The 21,667-nt window shown below is 61.4% G+C and overlaps 1 protein-coding gene across 4 annotated transcripts in view; it reads left to right on the forward strand.

Moving 5' to 3' along the window:
• The window catches only part of SHISAL1 (shisa like 1), a 128,920-nt gene that overhangs the window by 71,620 nt on the left and 35,633 nt on the right, over positions 1–21,667 (forward strand). For 3 of the 4 annotated variants that reach the window (XM_086712048.1, XM_086712047.1, XM_086712049.1), the window contains exons 2-3: positions 10,346–10,441; positions 14,008–14,221. In XM_086712048.1, coding sequence (XP_086568174.1) covers positions 10,375–10,441; positions 14,008–14,221 — 281 coding nt within the window. In that variant the 5' untranslated portion in view covers positions 10,346–10,374. Of the gene's footprint in view, positions 1–3,719; positions 4,005–10,345; positions 10,442–14,007; positions 14,222–21,667 lie in introns of those variants that run through there. The other variant, XM_086712046.1, reaches the window with a different exon arrangement.

The raw sequence follows: 21,667 nt of genomic DNA on the forward strand, positions 1-21,667 counted from the left end.
GGGGCCGAGCTGAGATGAGAAATGCCTGGTTCCTCACCTGTAAATCGCGGATAATCCCGACTCCTCCTGGTCCCGAGGCTACTGGCCCCCAACCCCGCCAGGCTGGGGCGGCACTTCCCCTGGGCCCCACGGCCCCCGCTCTCCCCGTGCTGGGGGCCTCTGCCCACCTGGGCCGTGGCGGGACACAGGGGCCCCAGCCCAGTCTGGACTTGGTGGCCCGCAGGGTGTCTGTTCTCCCAGGGGATGAGAGAGGGGGTTTATCTGTGGCGCAGCTCAGGCCACGTGGGAGTGCAAGGGTAGAAGGCAAGGGGAGGGAGCCGGCCTCCTTTGTGGCCCAGCTGTCAATCTTTCAACCTCCCCTGTCCACCCGGCTCCTCGGGGTGGCCTGTGCACTCACCCAGCTCTGGCCAGCAGAGGACCGTGTGGACAGACGGAGGGGCCCCCCACAGAGTCATGGCCAGCACCTCCCTCCCCCCTCCAATGCAGGCCCAAGAATGCACGAAAGTGCCTGGCACACAGTAGGTGCTCAGATGCCCCCCCCCCCCCCCCCGCTTCACTTGCTTTGTGGTCTCTTTTCCTGTCCCCTCCCCGCCCAGGAGCGCAGCCCCCTTCGTTGCTGGTGGTCTTCACGAATGATGCCCGTTGGCATGTCCCCTGTGCCCAGAGCTCTCACCTGGGCCCTGATAGGTGAACGGGGTCTCCTCCCCCTTCCTCTGCCTCCCCTCCCGTCTCCCTTTGCACCTCTTGGCCTCTGCCGAGCTGTGCTCAGTGCTGGAATGCTCTCTCCCCTAGGCCCACCCTCTCCTGGTCTGGACCGGGCCAGTTTACCTGTCAAAGCTCAGCTTCCCTGGGGTGCCCCCGACCCAGACCAGGTCAGCCCCCTCCCCACCCCCCATCTGCTCCAATGCCCTGAGTCACACATGTGGGTATTTGGTTGGCTTTGTGAGGATGGGGCGGGTCTGTTCGGCCCACCGGGCTGCAGCCCCCAGCCCAGCATCATGCCTCGAATGGAATGGAAGAAAGAAAGAAAGAAAGAATGAATGAATGAATGAATGAATGCATCCGTGCATGCCTCCGTGGTCCCTCCCGGCACCCCTTCAGGGTGGGTGTGTTATCTCCACCTACAGGTGGGAATCCGAGGCTTCTCTCTGGCTTCTGTTCTCCCCTGTGAGGAAGGGTCCCGGGGCCAGGGCCCCGCACACCGAGGGAGGCCGGAATAGAGGCCCCGGCGTCGGGAGAGAAATCGAGGCCACCCTCCAGACAGGCGTTCCGCGGGCCTGTCTTTCCTCTTCCTGCCCTGACACAGTCAGTGATTCATTCTTCATGTGATATTTTTGTGTTTCTCCAGTGGGGAAAAAAAATGCCGCTGGGATTTCCAGGGGTTGTTTTAGCTCCATGGTGCCGCCAGATAATTCCAGGGAACAGACGGAGGCAGAGGACTGTCAACTTGCAGAGTGCCCCTCGATGGCCTCAGCTAAGCCCTCCCCTTAACCAGGGAGGAAACTGAGGCTGAGTGGGGGGGAGGGGGGGAGCCGCTTGCCCTGTGACCCGGGGTGGCACCTAGGGGAAAGAGCAGAACACCCGGGGCCTTCGGCAGGACTAGGACTTCCGGCTCAGCCTCCCTCAGCTGTGTGCCCTTGCCCGAGCCTCAGTTTCGTCACCTGTGACGTGGGGAGAGCGGCAGTGCCTGCCTCCAACAGTCGAGGGAGTACCGTGCAGGAAGTGTGCAGAAGGGGCCCAGGGCAGGGGCTCAAGGAAGGGGGCCACAGAAACAGGCCGAGTTGAGAACTTGAACCCAGAGCCCAGCTGGCTGGGGGGAGGACGTTGCAGAGGGGAGAGAGCCCTACCAAGGAGAAACTGGAAGAATGTGTTCTTGAGGGGGGCATTGGAGGAGACAGCAGTGGTTTCTAAGTTAATGGTAACCTGCACACTATTTTGGTTACAACACCCCAGCATCCCACCCTACAGTTTGCAGAGAGCTCTCCTCCCTGGGTGGAGAGGTGAGCAGGTGTTATCATGCCCCACCCGTGTTCCCTGGCCCCAGAGTTGGGGTTTGGGGTTTCTTGGCTAAGGTCACTGGCTTCCACCATGAGGCTAATGCCCAAGGTCACTGGCGATGACGGTAGAAATCGGGACCCGGTCTCCGTGGGAGGAGCAGGCATGTTGCTGCTCTCTGCCTGGATCTACGCTGTTTCTTCTGAAAGCCTGCTCTTGGCAGTAAGGTGAATCTGGCATCCGGACCAGCGAGTGTGGACACAGTTTCTACTCCTTGGGCAGCAAATATTTATTTAGCGCCTACTGGATGCTAAGTATGGTGGGGGCCTGAGAGGCACAGAAGTGCCCCCTGCCCCAGAAGCTTGCACCGGGCAGGGAAGCGATGAGCCAGCCGTCAGAACGAAGGCTGTTGGCGCTGACCAAAGGCACAAGCACAGCATGGAGGGAAGAACTTCAGAAATTCACGGCAGGCATGGTTTCAAACACACCGCCGTTTGCTAAGGGGGCACACGGGAAGCTCTAAACCGCCGGCTTTGGGAACAGTGGGCGACACCAGACAGGAGCCCCTTTCGGAGTACTTGCTAGATGCTAGGTGCTCTGCTGTGCTTCTGGTCCTTTCTGTCCCCAGTCCCCCAGCAAGGTGGGGGCACGGTTCCCGTCTCACAGACGAGGAACCTGAGGCCAGTGAAGTAACTTGTCTAGAACACCCGGCTGGCGAACGGCAGGGCTCGGATTCCAGGCCAGGTGACGTCACCCCCCACCCGGCACCCACCGTGAGCCCGTTTGCAGTCAGACAGCCCCGGGTTCGGGTTATGGCCCTGCCACCTTCCAGGTCCAGGCAAACCATTTCGTCTCGCTAAGTTAGGGGTTTTTTTTTAATCTGAAAAACGGGGCCGACGATGCCTACACTCATTCACCACTCCTGCGGGTGTTTACCAAGTGCCTACTATGTGCCAACCCCGATGCTGCTTATGGCGACAAGCAGCAATGGCACGGTCTCAGCAGGGCCGGCTTCGCGGGGCTGCGATTCACGCAGTCGTCCTGCCATCGCTGTCCAGAGATACCGACTTAACTTTGTAGCAAAGGCCTGCGTTTTCCGTTTTGCACCGGGCCCTGCGAATTATGTCAGCGGTCCTGGGTCCCAGCCCTTGTCCGGCTTGCGGCCCCGTGGAAGAGGCAGATGTGCTCAGAGGGCCACCGTGCCGGGCACGCCATGGAAACCACCATCTGCGTTTGAAGGAAAGGTGGACGGGCTTCGAGCATGACGGCAGGGGTCAAGGGACCCGCTCTGATCTGGCTTCACGCGGGCGTCTCGCCTCCTGGAGTGTTCATCCCCAGCCTTCACATCTCGGAGCGAGACGGTCACGGCCTCAAAGTGGGTGTCGTGCTGAAAACAAACATTCGCGAACTCGGGGTGAGGTCTGCGCCGCCAAGGGAGGGCCCTGGGAGCCTGGGGACCTGCTGGAGGTTAAGTCACCACTGCCACCGTGTGGGCTTACACGCGTGTGCGCGTGCGTGCTGCCTGGCGTGTGGACATGCTCATGGGTGAGCGCAGACAGGGCCCCGGAGCAGAGCGCGGGGTTTGAATCCGGGCCCTGCTCCCTCCCCCCCCCTCCCCCCGCCTGCACCCTGGGAAGGGCGTCAGTACAGCCTCGGGTTGGCTAGAAGCGAGTGAGCGCCTGGGTGATTCTCATCCCCGCCCTGGGGACAGCCCTCAACAGCTGCCAGCTGCTGCCTCCCCATTAGTGCCAGCGCCTGTCTCTTGGGCACCTGCCGCCCGCAGGAAGGTCTGTGAGTCCCCAGAGGGCCCTGCCCTGGGGAGTGCTAATCCATAGTGGTCCTACCACCGCTAGAAGTAGGAAGAAGGTCCAAGCTTAGCCACTAACTCATGGTGGGATCAGTTGCTTCCTGGCTCTACCCCCCAGACCACAGTCCCGTGGCGGCCGGACTGTGTCCGACTTGCTTATGTCTGCCCTGCACTGGGTTTGGCCCCCAGTGGAGCCCATTAGGTATTCGCTGAACGGGCCTCCAGAAGAGGGGCCTCTCCCCGGACCGTGGGGCGGGGCTGGGGGGGGCGTAGCCGAGGCGGCTGCCCAGACCAGGTGGCATTTGAGCTGGGCCTCGCGGGCTGGCCTGATGGGGACAGGGGAGCCGGGGAAAGGGGTGCCCAGGGAAGGGCCAGGCGGAGCAAAAGCCTAATCCTGTGCCCTGATCTCTGACACCGGGCGCCCAGGAGGCCGGGGCGGGACCTGTCCTCGCCCTGCCGTGGGCCTGGCCTTGGAGGCCCGCCCCTCGTGCACCCCTGCGGGGGAGGGGCACGGTGGGACACGTATGCGTTGGTGACAGGCATGTCACTGGTCACGTGTTCTTTGTTCCCAGTGCCGGGAGATTCCGGGCTCGGGTGGCCAGGTCCCAGGGGCGAGGCCTGCGTTCCCATGGTCCCCTCTCCCGGTTTGCAGTCAAGGCAGGACACCAAGCACACAGGCAGCACGGTCCTGTCCGCGCTGGTGACGGGGGCGCCCCCATGACAATCCTGAGGCAGGGGCAAGGCCGGAGTTTCAGGAACCCACCCAGGGGAGTGAGAGAGTCCGGGGGAGAAAAGCTTCCTGGGAGACGGACGCCCCAGCCGAGCCTTGAAAGCTGGGCCGAAGTTGTCCGGCTGTAGGAGAGGGGAAGGGTGTCCCATGTGTGGGGGCAACAGCATGTGCAAAGGCCCAGCGGAGAGGGCTGACAGTTGACGAGCAGAGAGAGTAAGAAGGTGGGAGGAAGGCCCAGACCGTGCAGGGCCTCAGGAGTGAGCGTAGACTTGAGCCCGGGGCTGGCAGGACTCCCGAGGAGGTGCGCTGCTGGTCCGATGGGTCCAATGGGCCCACCAGGACCTGGATGGCTGTGCGAGGCTGGGACGGAGGCAGCCTGCCGTTCACCGGCTCTGTGTCGGGCGCTCTGATGAATCACCTCACTCCGTTGTCACAAGGGTCCTGTGGATTAGATACTATTTTTATCCCCATTCTAGGTCCCAAGAGACCGGGGAGCCTTGTCCCAGGCCACTTGGGGTGTGGTTACAAAGGCGGAGCCAGGACTTGGCCCCAGACGGTGTGGTCCAAGCTCCAGCACCCAACTTCCAGGCCACGCTGCCCTTGACCCCGTCCAGGCGGGAGGAGGCGCTTGGCCACGTCCAGTGGGGGAGGGTGGGGTGGCCTGAAAAGGGGCCGGTGGACGCCCAGAGAGGATGTGGCATCTCTGGGCGCCCGGCCTGGGGTGGCTTTGGCAACCCCGTCAGCACAGCCCCCAGGCCCTGCCCCTCGTCCCTCCCTCGCCCAGCCTGGCTGATGAGAAAACAGATCGCTTGTTGTTCCCGGGGGGACTTCATTCACCCTCCTCAGCTCTGTTTCTCGCCACATGCCCTCCTTCCTCTCCTCTCCAGCCTCGCCAAATTCGGTGTTTAAAAATAATCCTCGAATCTGGGAACAGCAGTCCCCGGCTGACCCGAGGGGTGGACCGCAGAGATGCGTGCCCGACTCGTGATTCTGGATGCGGTCAGAGCTCAGGGGAGTCCTGCTCATCCAGAACGTTCTCCCAGTTATTTGAGTTTTATGGCTGGCCAACGAGCCATGTACCAATTTCCAAGGAGATAGAACCCAGGACAATAAATCTGATCTGTCTGTGGGAAATGGGCTCTCTCGGGGGTGCCGGGGAAGACCTGGAAACTCCTGCAGGTCTGAGATGGAGAGCAAGATGTAGGCCGGGTTGGCCTCCTGTCTGAGCCGCTGAGTGGCTTATGTGACCCTGAGCCTCAGTTTCCTTCTTTACGAGCCGCATTTGGTGATCTGCCTCTCCCGCCTGGGACGGAATTACCTGAGATTACGCAGTGAAAAGTCAGCGCCCGCTACTCAGGGGATGGGGGGGGGGGGGGATGGGGGTGGCGGTGCTCAGCCAGAGAAAGCTGGACCCAGGGCCACCCGGCGGGAGGAAGGGTCCCCCCCCTTCCCCACAGGGTCACCTGTGGGGGTCTCGGGGCAGTACCTGATGGCACGACACACCCTTTTCACCTGAACCCAGAGTCCCTGAACCCACGTCCCCCGCTGCAGACCCCGCGAAGGCTTGGGCTTTGTAAATGTGGGTCCTGTGGATCGCGTCACCCCTGCGAACAGACCAAGGAGCACAGCTGGCCACCGAGGCCACGGACCTTCCAAAGCCACTTTCTGACCCGGCCGGGGACGGCTTCTGAGTTTTGCTGTCTCGTTAGAAATGGAATTTTTATGTAACTTCCCGCGTGACAGCGATGGGTATTTCTTCCTCCACAGACTCAGCCTTCGGTTCTGGCACCTGAGCTGCCCCCAGCACCCGGGGAGGTAGGGCAGTGCCCCCTCCGTGGTCCCCCGCGCCCCCACCCACAAGGCTGTGGCTTCCGCTGCCCCCTCCCATCCCCCTGCCTTGACTCATGCCCAGGCAGCCCCGGGGTGGGGGTGGGGAGCACGGCCGGGCCGTGGAGTCTGAGCAGACCGGTTCTGGACGGGGGACAAATGTGACCGCAGTGCGTCCTGGGCCCACACGCCCGCAGTCTGCTGGCCCCGAGGCCAGCTTCAGTACCCCTCTCCCGGCCCGTCCCAGGCAGGCCTGACGGCCCGAGGCCGGTGTTGGCCAGACTCTGGAGCCCAGGCTCCGTGGCCGTGGCCCCCAGCTGGCAGGGCCCCAGCCCAGGACCCTCATGGCCTGATGGAAGAGAGCATGGGGACCGGTCACAGAAGGTAGAGCTGCTGGGCGTCCGTGCCCGGCCCGCGCCCTCTTCCCTGTCCCTGGAACCCAGCTCGGACCCTGTCCCAGAGTGGGGGTGAGTGAGTGGGTATCGAGAGAACCGGTGAATGAAGAAACGTGTTAACGCTTTAATGAGAGAAGTGATGGAACATGAGCGGTCTCTCTGGAGGGACAAACTTCTCCCAGCTGATGGGGTCAAGGCAGGCCTCCTGGAGCCACTTCTAGGGTGACACAGGCTTTGGGCTCCCAGGAGTGAGAGGAGGACACAGCCCCCCCAGGATATGGAGGGCTGCGTAGGGGCAGGCTTGGCAGGAGGGAGTGCAAGGCAGAGGTGGAACCCCCACCCCTCCCCAACCCCAGGGTTCATTCAACAAACCCACCGGCCCTTGGACTGGAGGCCTGGCTCCCAAACCGGGGCCGCCCCATCCTACAAGGGCCAGGGCCCGGGAGTCTGGAGACCCGTGTCGGCCCTCCGTGGGCCTCGGCTTGCTCACCTACAGAATGGAGCCATGGAGGGGCTGTGTCAGGGGACCTGTCGCTCCCCACCCCCGCGGTGCCTTTTCCCGGATAGATCCTTGGGTTTCCTAAGTGCAGATCCTTGCTAAGCACTTTGAAATGCTTTAATCTCCTTCATCCTCCCAGGAGGGCCCTGAGGGAGGCGGGGAGGAGGCCCAGGCTCAGAGCAATTAAGCAGCTTACAGCCCGTGGGGCTCCGGTGGGCGGTGGGCGCAGAGAGGCCCGCAGGAGAGGTGGGGGGGCCCTTCCCCAGGGGCTGACGCGCCACGTCAGCCTGAGTCACCACCCCATGAAGGTGTTTCAGCTCTTACACTCACGCCATCCCCCACTGGCTCACGTTCTAGAAGAACAACACCCGGCAGCCTCGGTCCACTCCGCTGCCCGCGCTCCGGGAGAGAGGGAGGCCCGAGTGGCCGGCCGGGCCCAGCCGTCTGCTCCCTGCGTTTGGCCTGGAGTCTGGTCCTGTCTCCTCTCTGCCAGGTGTCCAGCCTCTGGGTTTCCCAGGGTGGCTTCCCGCTCTGCCTGCCACCAGTCAGTGGGACTCAGGGTCTCCTCGGACCCCAGCTGGTGCCCCTGTGCCCTCCCTGATGGGCTGGTGAGCTCCGGAGGGCGAGGACAAACCAGCTGTGATGGCCCCGGGCGCGGGCCCAGAGCAGGTGCCCCAGGACAGTCTGGGGTGGGGGGCGGGTGCGGGTCAGAAGGCCATTCCTGTGGACTGCACCCTGCCCTTCCCGGTCCCCTCTTCCAGAACTGTGTTTTCTGGCAGCGAATCTCTATGGCGTGTGCCCTGCTCTCCCCGGGAGGTGGAGGGCTCCACCAAATGCGGAGACAGGATCGCACGGACAGCAGAACCAGGATGGAGGGCGCGAGGGCCCCCCAAAACGTGGGGGTACAGCCTGGCCGGGAGGGCGCGCGGGGTCTCCACGGGGCGGGGAGGGGGCTGGCCAGGCCTTCTCCATCCTCACTTTGGGTAGGCTCCCAGGTGAGCGCCCCTCACACCTCAGTGCAGATCCCAGCCCTTCCTGGGGCGATTCCCACGGGAGGGTCCGTGGCAGGGTCCTGGGGCCACCGGAACAAGCCCCACACACCGAGGGCTCACACGACGGAAGCGTGTGCCCTCACAACCTGGAGGCCAGACATCAAGGTGTGGGCAGAGCTGGATCCTTCTGGGCGGCCCCAGGGAGCGTCCGCGAGGCTCTCCCCAAGCTTCTGGAGGTTTGCTGGCCATCTCTGGGGTTCATTGGCTTGTGGATGCAGCACCCCAACCTCTGCCTGCGTCTTCACGTGGCCTCCCTTCTGGGCATGTCTCTGTGTCTAAATTTCCCCTTCTTAGAAGGTCACCAGTCGTGCTGGATGGGGGTCCAGGGTGACCTCACCTTAGCTACGTCTGCAACAATTCTACTGTAAATAAGCGTCCATTCTGAGGGGCGGGGCTCTTAGGACTGCAGCCTAAGGATCTGGGTGGACACGGATGCCACAACGGGGTGCCACGAGGGAAGAGTGCAGAGTGCGGAACCAGAACGTGGCGCGTATTAGGTGCTCAGCAGATTGATCCCCATCCCGAGTCCCTACACCTCCCCGCAGCCACACGCGGCTTACAGCCCCCTGGGACTCAGGTTCAGCCACGCCGTTGACCCAGAGTTTCTCCTTTCCCGCAGCCTCCACTCCCACGCGCCTGCAGGGAGGGGGTGATGTTGGCAAGGTTCACCTGATGTGACGTGGCCACTGAGGGCCCAGGCCCTGCCTCAGGTGGCCTCCTGCTACCCGCAACCCCCCCACGGTCCCCCGTTGGCCTCCGGGCTGCTCGCACCCCAGGGCCTTTGCACTTGCTTCTCCCTAGTCTGCAGCACGGTTCCTCCAAACGGCCACAGCCACACTGCTCTATCCTGCCTCCCTCGGGTCTGCCGGCCGTCGCCTCCGCCCGAGGCCCTCCCCACCACCCTGTCTGCGCCCCCCCGCACCACTCTGCATCCCTCCTCCGACCCCTGGCTTTATTCCCCCTCGTAGCTTCGTTTCTTGCGGTAAAATACTCATAACATAAACTTCACGTTTTAACGATTTTTAACGTGCCGTTCAGCGGTCACCGAGCCCTTTCGCGGTCACCACCCCACCCCGCCTCCAAGACTCTTTCCCTGCCCCCATTGCACACGAACTCCCCGCCCCTGGCGCCCACCGTCCTGCTCGCTGTCTCTGTGACGAGCCCGGGGACCTCATGTGAGTGGAATCCCACGGGGTTTGTCCTTTGGTGTCAGGTTCATTTCACCCAGCGCGACGTCCCCCGGGGTTGATCCGCGCTGTGGCACCGGGTCAGCATCCCCGTCCTGTGGGAGGCCGGATCCTCTTCCGCCGCGTGAATAGGCCGCCTTCTGTTTCCCCACCTACCCACCCGCGGACACCAGGGCTGTTCCGCCCGTTACCGTCGTGCCCCGTGGCCGCCGTGAACGTGAGCGTGCCAGTGTCTGTGTGCGTCCCGGCCGCCAGCTCCTCAGGGCGCGTCCCCGGGAGCCTCGCAGCGTTTTAAATATTCATCTGCTTGTCTGCGCTCCGTCGCCGGAAGGCACGCCGGGCGCGGCCAGAGTCCCCGCGGTTCCACTTGGCGTCTGTTTCCTCCACTGCTGTGCCCCCGATGCCTGCAAGGTGCCGGGCTCCGGGCCGACTGGCGGAGGGGCTGATGGGAGGCACTGCCAGCGGCCCAGCGGGGAGACCCGGGTCCCGCGGGCCCCCGGAGGTGCCCCGGCCCTTGCCAACCGCCCCCCGCCCACGCTACACGGCCATTCTCGCCCCCCTGCGCTCCGGGCGCCGGCCCACCGGCCTCAGTCCCTTCTGCACCTGAGCCATCCGTCCGCCTTGGATCAAGTCTCATTTTGCCGTGCAGAGAAGTGGAGGTGATGGTGGCCTGGGGGGGGGGGGGGGTCATTCATTCCAGAAAGGAACTTGGATGGCATGGTCTCCATCAGCCCCGGCCCGGCCCCCGCTCCCAGCGCACACGCGTCCCCGCCCGTGTCCCCCCCGCCGGCCAGTGCCTGCACCCGCAGGCAGGGCGGCCCACACCCGGCCTCCCCCGGATCTCGTTACCCAGGCGGCTCTCGACGGACCGATGCAAGCCGAATGATGACCAGTTGTGGCCAGCAGTCCTTGAACGTGCTCGCTGTCCTCTCGTTGCTGATTTCTGCAGGTAGGACCTCCGTGGGTGGCCGGCGGGGAGGGGGGCGGGGGCGCAGGCGGTCCCTTCCTGGGGTCCGCGCTGGCCGGGGCCGGGGTCCGGGTGCTGGCAGGGAGGCACCCCTCGGCCCCCGGCGTCCCCCCTGGTGAGGGCAGCTAAGGTTCGGTGCCCGGCAGGGGGAGCCTCCTGTGTGCTGCGCCCCACGTGCCTGCCTCGGGAGCCGGGCTGAGGGCCCTCCTGGGCGCGGTGGGGTTAACGGCGGCTGCCGGCCCCAGGAGAGGGCTCCCCGCGACTTCCTACCTACCCCCTGAAAGCCAGGTCTGAAACGTCGCGGTCATCCCGTTGCACAGATGCGGAAACTGAGGCTGAGCGCCGGACTGGCTAACGGGAGGTGACGGCTAGTGCAGGGGCCGGGGTCCTGACCTGCCTCCCAGGCGCCCCCCGACGGGGCAGGTGGGCTCTCGCACCCCTGTTGGCAAAGATGGGCGTAAAGCAAGCCCTCCAGCTGCCCCAAACCAGAGCTGGCCCACTGGTGGGCTAAGCCCCAATCAGAGCAAGGCGCCAGCTCGGTCCTCCCCCTCTGTCTCCGTCCGTCCGTCTGTCTCTCTCTCTGTCTCCCCCATCTCTGGTTCTGTCTCCGTCTGTCTCTCTGTCTCTCTCGTTCGTCCGTTCGTCCCCAGGGGCTCCGCACACCGGGTGCTCTGGCAGAACTGTTTACACCAGCTTCCTGCCCTTGACCCTTGACCCTTCGTTGAGGGCCTGGTTCAGAAGGAGGCCGCGAAGGGCCCTGGGGGATGAGGGCTCCCAGGACAGCAGAGCCAAAGCCAGGCCAAGGCCCTGGGGACCAAGCTCGTGCCTGACTCCTTTTCGGTGCATTAGCTCATCGGGTCCTTCCTGTCACCTGGGAGACAGGAGGAAGGTCCCCCCCCCATTTTACAGATGAGGAAACTGAGGCTCAAAGAAGGACAGTGAGCTGCCCGAGGCGACACAGTCACACTGCTGTTAGATGATGGCCGCGTTGGCCCAGACTGGTCCCCAAGATGGGGACGCGCTGTGGTCCTCGCTCTCTCCTTGGTGTCCCCTCCCCACCTGGGCTGGTTCTCCTGGTGCCTCAGGACCCACCGGCCTCCTAACAGAGTGTCCCTCTGTCCTCGGGCCCCAGGCACAGCCTGGGACCGCGCTGAACCCAGAAGCCGGGAGGCACAGCCCCGTGTTATCCACTCACACCTCCCTGCTCGAAGCACAGCCGATGCTCTGCTGTTTACAGAGCCTTCCTCAGGGGCGCCGGGTGCCTCTGTCAGCTCAGGTCATGATCTCGCGGTCTGTGAGTTCGGACCCCACTTCGGGCTCTGCCCTGACTGTGTGGAGCCTGCTTGGGATTCTCCCTCTCCCTCTCCCTCTCTGTCCCCCCCCTCCCCCCGCCCACTCGCACTTTCTCTTTCAAAATAAAGACATAAACTTTCAAAACAAAAATGAAAAACCCTCCTCAGAGCCCCCAGCCATCCGGGACCCCGGTGGTCTCCCTCTATGTCCGGGACCCCGGTGGTCTCCCCTCTATGTCCGGGACCCCGGTGGTCTCCCCTCTATGAGGGGAAGGAGGCACGGAGAGGCCGTGATGGCGCGGGTAACCCTGTGTGCTCCAAGATTCAGACCCAGCTGTCCCTGGCCCTGGGCTCGTCGGCTCTCTCACTCTCTCCCTTGGGGAGCAGGGGTGGCCTCCCTGTCTTTGCCAAACGGCAAAACAGGTGACTCTGACCATCTGTGGCGGCCGGTGGCCAGGGTGACCCAGGGGGATGCCCCCGCGCCCTGCCTTACTCAGCCTCCCTCCCCACCCCACATCTGCACAGCGGGCTCCCCTGAAACCCAGCTCAAAGACACCCCCCCCCCTCCCGCCCCGCCCCGCTCCATCCCTTCCCTCCCTGAGCTTCCTCACCTGTCTGGACAGGGACACTTCCCGCCTCTCACCCTCACATCCAGCCGTTAGGGCGTCCTTCCTCTGGGCCAGTGGGTCCCGGACCCGTGCCCATCAGCCCCCCTGCAGGGCCTGGCCTCACCCCAGCGCTTCTCATTCAGAAGGTCCGCTGAGGGGCCTGAGGAGCTGCACTTGTGACACATCCCCAGGGGATGTAGACACAGCAGGTCAGGGACCAACACTTGGAGATCACCGCTCTGAGCCTCAGTCTTCTACTCTGTACAATGGGAGTCCAGGAGATTAAACGAAACGGTGCCTGCCCCACCAAGGACGGGGCAGCCTTAGTGACCCCTGTCTCCCCGCAGGAGGGGCTTCCGTTTCCCAAGGTCGAGGCCGAGCAGGGGGCCTGGGGGGGGGCTCCCCTGACTCCTGAGACGGGGGCCCACCTCCCCACCGTGGCCATGCCAGCCCCACGAAAGAGGGTGTTGTACTTCGGGCACAGGATCTCACGAGGCCACCCAAGCCGGCCCCGGCACCCCAGCTCACAGAGGCCCGTCCGCCCACTGGCCCCGCAGCCCAGCTGGGACTCCCCTCCGGCAGCCCCGGGTGCGCCCAGGGAGCTGTGTGGGCCGCAGTCTGATTACCTCTAAGCAGACACAGAGCTTTGAAATGGCTGAGGAGCTTTTGCAAAACCAGAGGCTTTGTGGTTGGAGAAACGTCCTCAGCCAAAGAAGCCCCTTTTCAGCGATACAAATTAGATACAGCGATCCCTTTTATGAAGATACTAATTAAGCCGGAGACAGCAGGTTCCAGGTTTTTTTCCATTGTTATAGCTGCTTAGGCTTTCGGTCCTATTTATCACCGTCGGCACGACTGGTAAATACCGGCCGGGGCCTGCAGCAGCCTCTGTGGCTGAATAGGGGCCCCTCTCCTTGAGCTGGGGGATGCGGGGTCCAGAAGCTGGGACGGCCCTGTGACCGTGAGAGGGGGGCGGCCAAGCCAGGCTCTTGCGGGCCTCCGGGTCTCGGGCACTCGTTCAGTAGCAACCGTGGTACAGAGGAGGCGTCGCTTCCTCCAAGAGGGCAGCCTGGTTCCTTCACCCAGGCTGCCCGCCACCCAGGCTTCCTGGGCTTATCGACAGGCCCGCCACCAGCCCACGGGGTCAGAGAGGTTCTTAAAGCCAGCGACGGGGGAGTGGAGAGGGCTGGACTTCAGACCCAGGCAGGCCTGAGCTGGATTCTCTGTACCACCCCTTACCAGCTGAGGCAGACCACTAGAGGCCGCTGAGCCTCAGTTTTTCCATCTGTAAAGTGGGAAGGCCAAGCGGGTTCAACGAGATACAGCGCGTGACGTGCAGAGCAGGCGCTCGGCGAACGTCGTGTCCTTGCCGTGTGCAGAGCCCCGGAGGCTTAAGATGTAGCCCTGCCCGCAAGGGGCCCCCAGTCTGGGGGACACAGTGTAAGCAGGGCTGACAGCAAGGGGGGGCCTGGGCCGAGACAGCAGCCCAGAGCCAGCTTCCTGGCAGAAGTGAGGCTCACACTGGACCCCAGAGCCCTTCTGGGGAGGGAAGAGGCTGGCGACACGGTGAACCAGGCTGAGCTGGCGGGCTCCCAGGGCAGCCGGGCTCGGGGAAGCACCCCACTGAGCCGGTGACTCTGTTTTCCAGTCTTGTCCGCGCACTTCCGAGTCTGTGAGCCATACACGGACCACAAAGGCCGCTATCACTTCGGCTTCCACTGCCCCCGGCTCTCGGACAACAAAACCTTCATTCTCTGCTGTCACCATAACAACACGGTTTTCAAATACTGCTGCAACGAGACAGAGTTTCAGGCGGTGATGCAGGCGAACCTCACGGCGGGGTCCGAGGGCTACATGCACAAGTGAGTACCGCGCTGGGGCCGCGGCCCCGCTCCAACACTCCGTCCCCTGGGGCGGCTGGCAGCTCACCGGACAGGATGGGTGGGCCCGGGAGGAGTCTGGGAAAGCCTTCAGGTGATGGGTGTTCTGGCCTGACTTTAGCCTTCCCTTCTGGGAAATGGGCACATCATACCGACGGCTACCTCCCTGCCCACCTCCCCCAGCTCCCAGGGCTGCTGCAGAAGTTAGATGATGTCAAGGATGTGGAAGGCTTTGAGGCGTGGAAGGTGCTTGGGCCTGGAATCCGCGTTCGTTCGTTCGTTCCTTCCTTATTTATTTGCACGACAAATATCGATTGACAGTTCTGACCCAGAGATCAATCCCACGCAGCCCCTTTCCTTAAGGTGATTCAAACACAAGAGACCGAGGCCCAAACGGAAGGGACCAAGAGCGTAAATAAAGAAAGAGATATTCCCGGCAGAAAGGCAGTGGGAGTGTGCTAGGTAAAGGCGTGCGGGATCGAAACAACATGCATTTCTCTTACCGCGAGCGAAAGAAGCGAAGCATCTTTCCACAGGTTTGAAAGCCGTCTGTGCTTTTTTTACTGCGAGCCAGCTGTTTATGCCCTTTGCCCCGTCCCCATTGACTTTTCTGGCTGTTCTTTCTTAGTGATTTGCAGGCACTCTTTATATATGAAGGGGATGTGATGTGTTGCAAATATTTTCTCAGTGTGCCTTTGAATGTGTGATGCTTTCACCTCATGCTTAATCTTTAGCTGTTATAGAATCACATCGGATCCATTTCTTTTCTTTGGTGTCTTCTTCTGGGTGTTGTCTCAGACCGAGAAAGTCTTTCCTGATTCGGAGCTCATAAAAATCCCCTTATGTTTTCTTGTATTTTTTTTTTTTTTTATGTTTTAATTTTTTTTTTTTTTTTTTTTACTTTCAAATCTTTGATCTGTTAGGAATTTATTTGGATGTAAGTTTTGAGGTAGGAATCCAACTTTTATTTTTTCTTTCCAGATAGGCAGCCAGCTGTCCCCACACCATTCACTGAATTGCCCATCTTCCCCCCACTGATGGAAACGTCAAAGTTACATACTAAAATATATAAATTTGAGTATCTAGATGGTGACACATTCTCATGGCTTTCACTGGTCTATCCATACACTAGCATCTCACTTTGTCAACCACTGTGGCTTTTGATATGTTTCAATGCCTTCTTAGCCTATTCCCCCAGCTCTTTTTTTCACATGAACTTTGGACGTATCTTGTGTCGTCTGGCTCCCCGCTTCAAGAATCCAGGTAGCATTTTTTCCTGCGCTCGTGTTGAATGCATGGGTTAATCCAAAGAGAATGGACTTGCCATGACATTGAACCCAAGAACAGAGTACAGACAGTCCCTGACTTAAGCTGATTCAACTTAGGATTTTTCAGCTTCACGAGGGTGAGCAAGCTGTGTGCGTTCAGTAGGACGCGTACTTTGAATTCTGATCCCGTCCTGGGCCAGCAACATATCGTACAACCCTCGTTGGTAAGGCTGGATAGTGGCAGCCTTAACAACTTCCAGTCGGCCAGGCGACCATGGGGCTCGACCTCCAACACGCTTAACCAGCAATCTGCGCCTATGTCAATCAGCGTTCTGCTTTTTTCACTTTCGGAACAGCATTCCCTAAACTACGTGACGTGGTCCACACTTGATTATCACCCAAGGCTTTGCAGCAGATGATTGCCCAGCTGCAGGCTAACGGGAGTGTTCTGAGCCGTTTGAGGGCAGCTGGGCGAAGCTGCGGTGTGCAGTGTGTCCTTACAATATTTTCGGCTTACAGCCGGCTTCTTGGGACATAACCGCGTCATCAGTTGAGGAAGCTCTGTATTGTCTTCCCAGTTCAAATTTTCTTCCGTAGCGTTTTGGGATTATCTTCACGGATATCGTATTGCATATCTTTTGCGTTTATTCCTCCTTACTTCTTTTGATGCTGGATCTTTTCTTTCATTGCATCTTCCAACTGACTCTCGTTTCGATGGCAAAACCTAATGGCTTCTATATAAGAATTGTAGGGGCGCCTGGGTGGCTCAGTCGGTTGAGCGTCCAGCTCTTGATTTTGGCTCAGGTCATGGTCTCACCGTCATGAGATCGAGCCCCACGTTGAGCTCCTCCCTGGGTGTGGAGCCTGCTTCAGATTCTCTCTCTCCCTCTGCCCCTCCCCCACCCATGCTCACCCTCTCTCAAAGTAAAGAAATAAAAATATACGAATTTTATGCTCAGCTACCTTACTGAAATTCTCTTTGTAACACTTTTTCAGTTGATTCTATCACATTTCCAATTATGCCGTTTGCAAACAGTGACAATTTTATCTGCTTTCCAGTTTTTGTGCCTCCATTCTTTTTCTCGTCCAGTCACATTGGCTAGCACCTCTAAAACCATCTTTACAGTGATCAGGCATTCTTCTCTTGTCCCTGATATTAATTGGGATGCTTCTGATATTTTCCCAAGGAGCCTGAGGCTGGCTGTATTTTCTTCATGGTAAGGAAAAGTCCACTTGGAAGGAAGGAGGGTTTGTTGAGTGACTGTGGAACCACAGCAGAGGGGTGGGGGGGCGGTCTGAGCCCCAATCTCTCTGTCCAGCGCTGGGACTTGAATGCTTTGCCGCTGTGCCGTGATCACTCCGGGGAAATCTCTTCCCTTTGGTCAGGCGGGAGATGCAGACTCCTTGACTATCCTCCAAATCTCCCTCCTCCCGCCAAGGCCGGCTCCCCAGCCCTTCCTTCCTCAAATGCATGGGTGCTTCCCCTGAATATCTTGCCATCTGCTCAGGCCTTAGAATAATTCTGTGTGTGAAGTTGTTTAGCAAGTCCTGTCCATCACAAGGGCTGGAATCGAGCCTGGGATCTGACCCAAGTCTTTTATAAGACCCAAGACTGACTCCCCGAGGGTGGAGGGTGGTACCAGCCCTGGGGTTAGGACCCCCGAGGGCTGTCGTTGTCGGCCGAAAGCCAGACGGGAGACAGAGGCTTGGCAAGGCGAGCAGGCTTCTCTGAGGCTCTGGCGACTGGTGTCTGGAATCCTCATTTTGAAGCCCACAGGTTTCTATAATCTGCACCCTTCCACAGGATCTCACGCAGAATACCCCATCATTTCAGCACCGCGAGGCCTGCTTGCGGTGATAAAGAGTTGGGCCCTGAAATAAAGCCGTTCCCCTGGGCAGGGCTGGAACTATTGAAGAAGCCTAGCTTAGTTCTCACCCTTTAACCCCAGAAAGCATTTACGGGGCGTGCGGCACGGGGCACGGCATGTCGCCGAAGGCACCCCACGGCCCATCCTTAGCCCACGTCGCACGCGGGGAAGGTGGGCACGGAGAGGCCGTGTAACTTGCCTGCTCCGGGCAGCCGGTCAGCGATGGAATCAAGAGCCAAGGGGAGCCGTGGGGAGAGGCGGGGGGCGGGCGCGGTGGGGCGCAGGTGGAGGGTAAGGGGTGGAGGGGCCGTGGGCTTTCTCCTGAGGGCCGTGAGGCGCCCCGAGGGCTTTAGCTGGGTCTGTTCTCATGGATGGTGCTTGGGACAAAGACATAGGACACCACAGAAGCCAGGATGGAGGCCTGGGCAAGACCGGGGCCCTGCTGAGGAGAGAGGCCAGCATCATCTAGAGATCATTAACCCAGGGCTCAGCTCAGAGGCCCCCAGGCAGTCGCCCAAGCTCAGGGACTGGGGCTCAGGGGGCTAGACCGGGGCCTTGCATCCAGGGGGAGCCTGTGGCAGAGAGGGGACAGCCCGGAGGGACGTGAAGGAGAGCCAGGTGGTAGCCACCTCGGGGACCGTCCTGCCCTCTGGGGCCCTGACCCCTTTGGGCAAGATGCCTGTGTTATTTTGTTAACAGTGGCTGCCTTCACAGCTACTCTGAGAGGAAGAAAGAAGGGACTGGGCCCAGGCTGGTGAGGTCACCGGGTCCGGCCACCGTCGAGGCCTGAGGGACGCCCGGGGCCCTTGTTAGGGTCACCGGTCCCTGGAAAGCCAGGACTTGTCTGATGCTGGGGAACGCACCAGATCTCAGCCAAGAGGCCGGATGTGTGAACCTCCCGGACCCGTGAGCACCCACCGCGGCCCGTCCACGGAGGGGGACCAGGGCAGCCGTGACCCCCAGTGGGGCTTTCTGAAGATGCACGGGGTCCATTAGCAGCCACGCCTGCCTGGCACCCGCCCACCCCACCCACCCCGCTGGTGAATCAGCGAGGAGGCAGGGCCGGTGACAGGGAAAAGGAGAGCGCTTCTGATGACTTATTTATTTGTGTTTTTCTGGAGGAACAGAATGGTTTGTTTTGGTTCTAGCTGCCTGGCAGAAAGGCAGGCAGAGCGAGGGAAGCAGCCTCGCCGAGCCCACGGCCACGGCAAGGTGCCACTTCCTGCCACGCGGGCAGGGGCCCTTGGCGTTCAGGAGACGCATGCCGCGTGCCTTCCCGGGGCCGGTGGCTCGGGCTCGGGGCCCCGGACCTGCCTTGGGGGCGTCCGCCCGGGGCCCGGGGTGGGGCGGGGCGCTCAGGGTCGGCGGTCAGCTCTGTCTGGGGACAGGGGTGGCCTGGGGCGGAGTCTTGTGCAGTGAGCGGGTGTTCCTTCACCAGGCAGGTGGGCCGCAAGAGGGGGAGCCTGGGAGAGGGACCCTCGGGAGGCACAGGGGTCCTCTAAGGCCTCCAAGGGTGGAGTGGATGAAATCTGGCTCCCCACTTGGCCGCACGTGAAACCTGTCTGCCCCAGAAGCTTTCCTTTCCCCGGTGCCTGAGGACCTGGGCTCCCCGGGGCCATGGGCCCCGTCCCGCAGGCCTTGCGTCACCGTCCAGACGCTTCCAGCCACGGAACGCAGCCCCTGAGGGCTGTCAGAAGCTTCTAGATGTTCTCGTCGGCTGTTCGACCCCCTCAAGCCCTGTTCGGCATGGAGCCTGCAGAAGCACTGGCAGCCTTGTAACGACCGGAGAGGTTCTAGAATCACGACGTTTGGAGAGGTTCTAGAATCACGACGTTCCTTCGTCAGAATACACTCTGCTGAGCCAGGGGGAGGGGAACGCTTTTGAGCACTTACTGTGACGTGAGGGGCCTCACCCTAGCTCCTCTGATCCACGTGGGGGTGTTTTCTGTGAAGAAGGCCCCACCGGCCCCCTGACGCCAGGGCTGAGGCCCAGAGAGGGAGAAAACTCGCCCGGAGTCACCCACGCACCAGGGACGGAGCAGGGCTGGGGACAGGTGCGCCTGTCCTCCAGGCTCAGTTATGCTGAGGTAGCGGGCACCCCGTAAGTCCCCGCAGCTCAAGAATCAGAGGCCTATCCGGGACTCCTCTTGCCTGTCCTCGTGGGGCCAAGCCCGTTGCCAGCGGGGCGGGAGGGACAGTGAGCATTTTGATAGTAGTGGACTCAGCTTCGTTGGCCCAACAGGCTCCATGCCGCTGTGTGACCCCAGGCACGTCGCTTGGCCTGTCTGGGCCCAGGCCTATTGAGCGTTCCTGTGTGCCTTCATCATAGGAGCCAGCAGCCGCTGGGTCCTTTCCCCTCTAGGCCCCATGTGATCGCATGAAGCCTCATAAACAACACCGCCACTCGAGCAGGGGTACCGTTGTCTCCACTGGACAGATGAGGAGAGTAAGGCTGTGGCCCGAGATCACGGAGGGAGAAACGCGCACGGCTGGGCTTTGAATCCACGCGGGCCTGACCTCTCGGGCCCAGAATGTAGTCACCGGGGTTACCAGCCCGTCACACGGACCCACAGGCCGCCTCGTGAGTGGGTTCGGGGCTCAGGTAGCTTAGGTGAGGTCGGCTGGGGGCCCTGCGGCCCGTGTACCTTTCTGACCCGCTGGCCTCGGCGGGTCCTCAGCGGGGACCGCCTCTGGGGCGCTGGCGGGAGCTGCCTTCCGGCCACAGCTGGCCTCCTGCCTACGTACCTGCTCCTGTAACCAGTAGGTCCTCAGTGAGACCCCTCCAGGCTCTTGTTTGTTGTTTGGGAAACACCAAAAGAATTGGAGGCCGTAAATATCCCCAGATACACCGAAAACCTGCTCTCTGGGGCTCCCGCTGGCTTCGCATCTTGCCCCACAAAACAGCCCCTGCTTTATATCCTGCCCTTTGCAAAGCACATGCATACACACAACAAAGACCCCTGCATCTGGGTGGAATTAATGTCCAAATCGCTTTTTTTTTTAATGAAGTTCAACAACAACAACCCGGAATGCTTCCAGCCGGCCAACCCTGAGGAAGGCAGGCAAAGAAAGGCAGGAGAGCCGCCTGGGGATGCTGTCCGTGGCCTGGGCTTTCCAGCCACCCACCGCGTCTGGCGAGGGCTCCCTGGCAGGGAAGTCCGTGAAGGTTGCGTCTCCTGTCGGTGCGCCTGTCCTTTCCCTGAGCGGGGGGTGGGGTGGGGGGGGGGTGGGGGGCGGGGGGGGAATCAGGCCACCACTCCCCATCCCCCCAAATGCCGGTTGGGACAGAGCAACACAGTGGGATGCAGGATGCTCCAGGGCGGGGGGCAGGGTGAGCCCAGCCACTGTGGGAAATCCCCCCCTGGACATCCGGACGTGACCTTGGGGTTTTCCCAAGATTCAGCACACCCCGAGGTTAGACGGACCCGGGTCTGAATCCCGACGCAGCCCCTTCCCAGCCGGCCGGTGACTTTGCCTCTCTGGACCTCGTGTCCTCACCTGGACCTCCTAACTCACCGGATTGTTGCGGGGAGTGAGAAGCACGGGGCACCGGCGTGCTGTGATCGCCTGTATCGCTATGAGCTCTTAGTGAATGTGCAGAGAGAAGGTGAGGTCTCGTGAGGGAGCTAGTTATATATCGAGGTCTCCGTTGTCACCAGCTCACCGAAGCATTCGACGTGCGTTCGAGCTCTGAGCTCGAGGGGCCAACAATCCCACAAAACAGCCAAGACGACACGGTGTGTTCTGGGAAACCCAGTGACTTTGGGAGCCCCAGGGAGCTGACCGGGGACACCCAGGAAGGCTTCCTGGAGGAGGAGGTGGCTGAGCTGAGACATGGGCGCACGGGAAGTAGGGAGCGGGTTCCAGGCAGAGGAGCGGCGTAGACCAAGGCCTCGAGGCGACCTTTCTGCCCTGGGAACCTGGGGGCACCCGTCCAGGACGGTATGGCGCCACGGTTGAGAATGTGCGCTCTGGGGCCAGACTTCTGAGTTCAAATCCTGGCTCTGCACTCACTGGCCGTGAGATCTTAGATGAGTCTCTTCGCCCTTCCGAGCCTCAGTTTCCCATCTGTAACACGGGGATGGCGGCGATAGCAACGATGCTTCCTTCCGCGTTGGCTGTGAGCGCCGAACGGGCCGCCGTGCAGAAGCGCGAAGAGCGAGGTTCGCTGGTGGCCGCTTTCGTTACTGTTCTTGTTTCCCTGCTGGCTCAGGCCCGGCTGCGGTCCAGCCACCACCCCCGGGCTGGCATCCTGGTCTCCCTCTCTGCAGGGGCAGCATCTGCAAGCAGCT

Source organism: Puma concolor, chromosome B4, assembly GCF_028749965.1.
Source record: "Puma concolor isolate L17-30 chromosome B4, mPumCon1.1.hap2, whole genome shotgun sequence".
NCBI classification, from domain to species: Eukaryota; Metazoa; Chordata; class Mammalia; order Carnivora; family Felidae; genus Puma; species Puma concolor.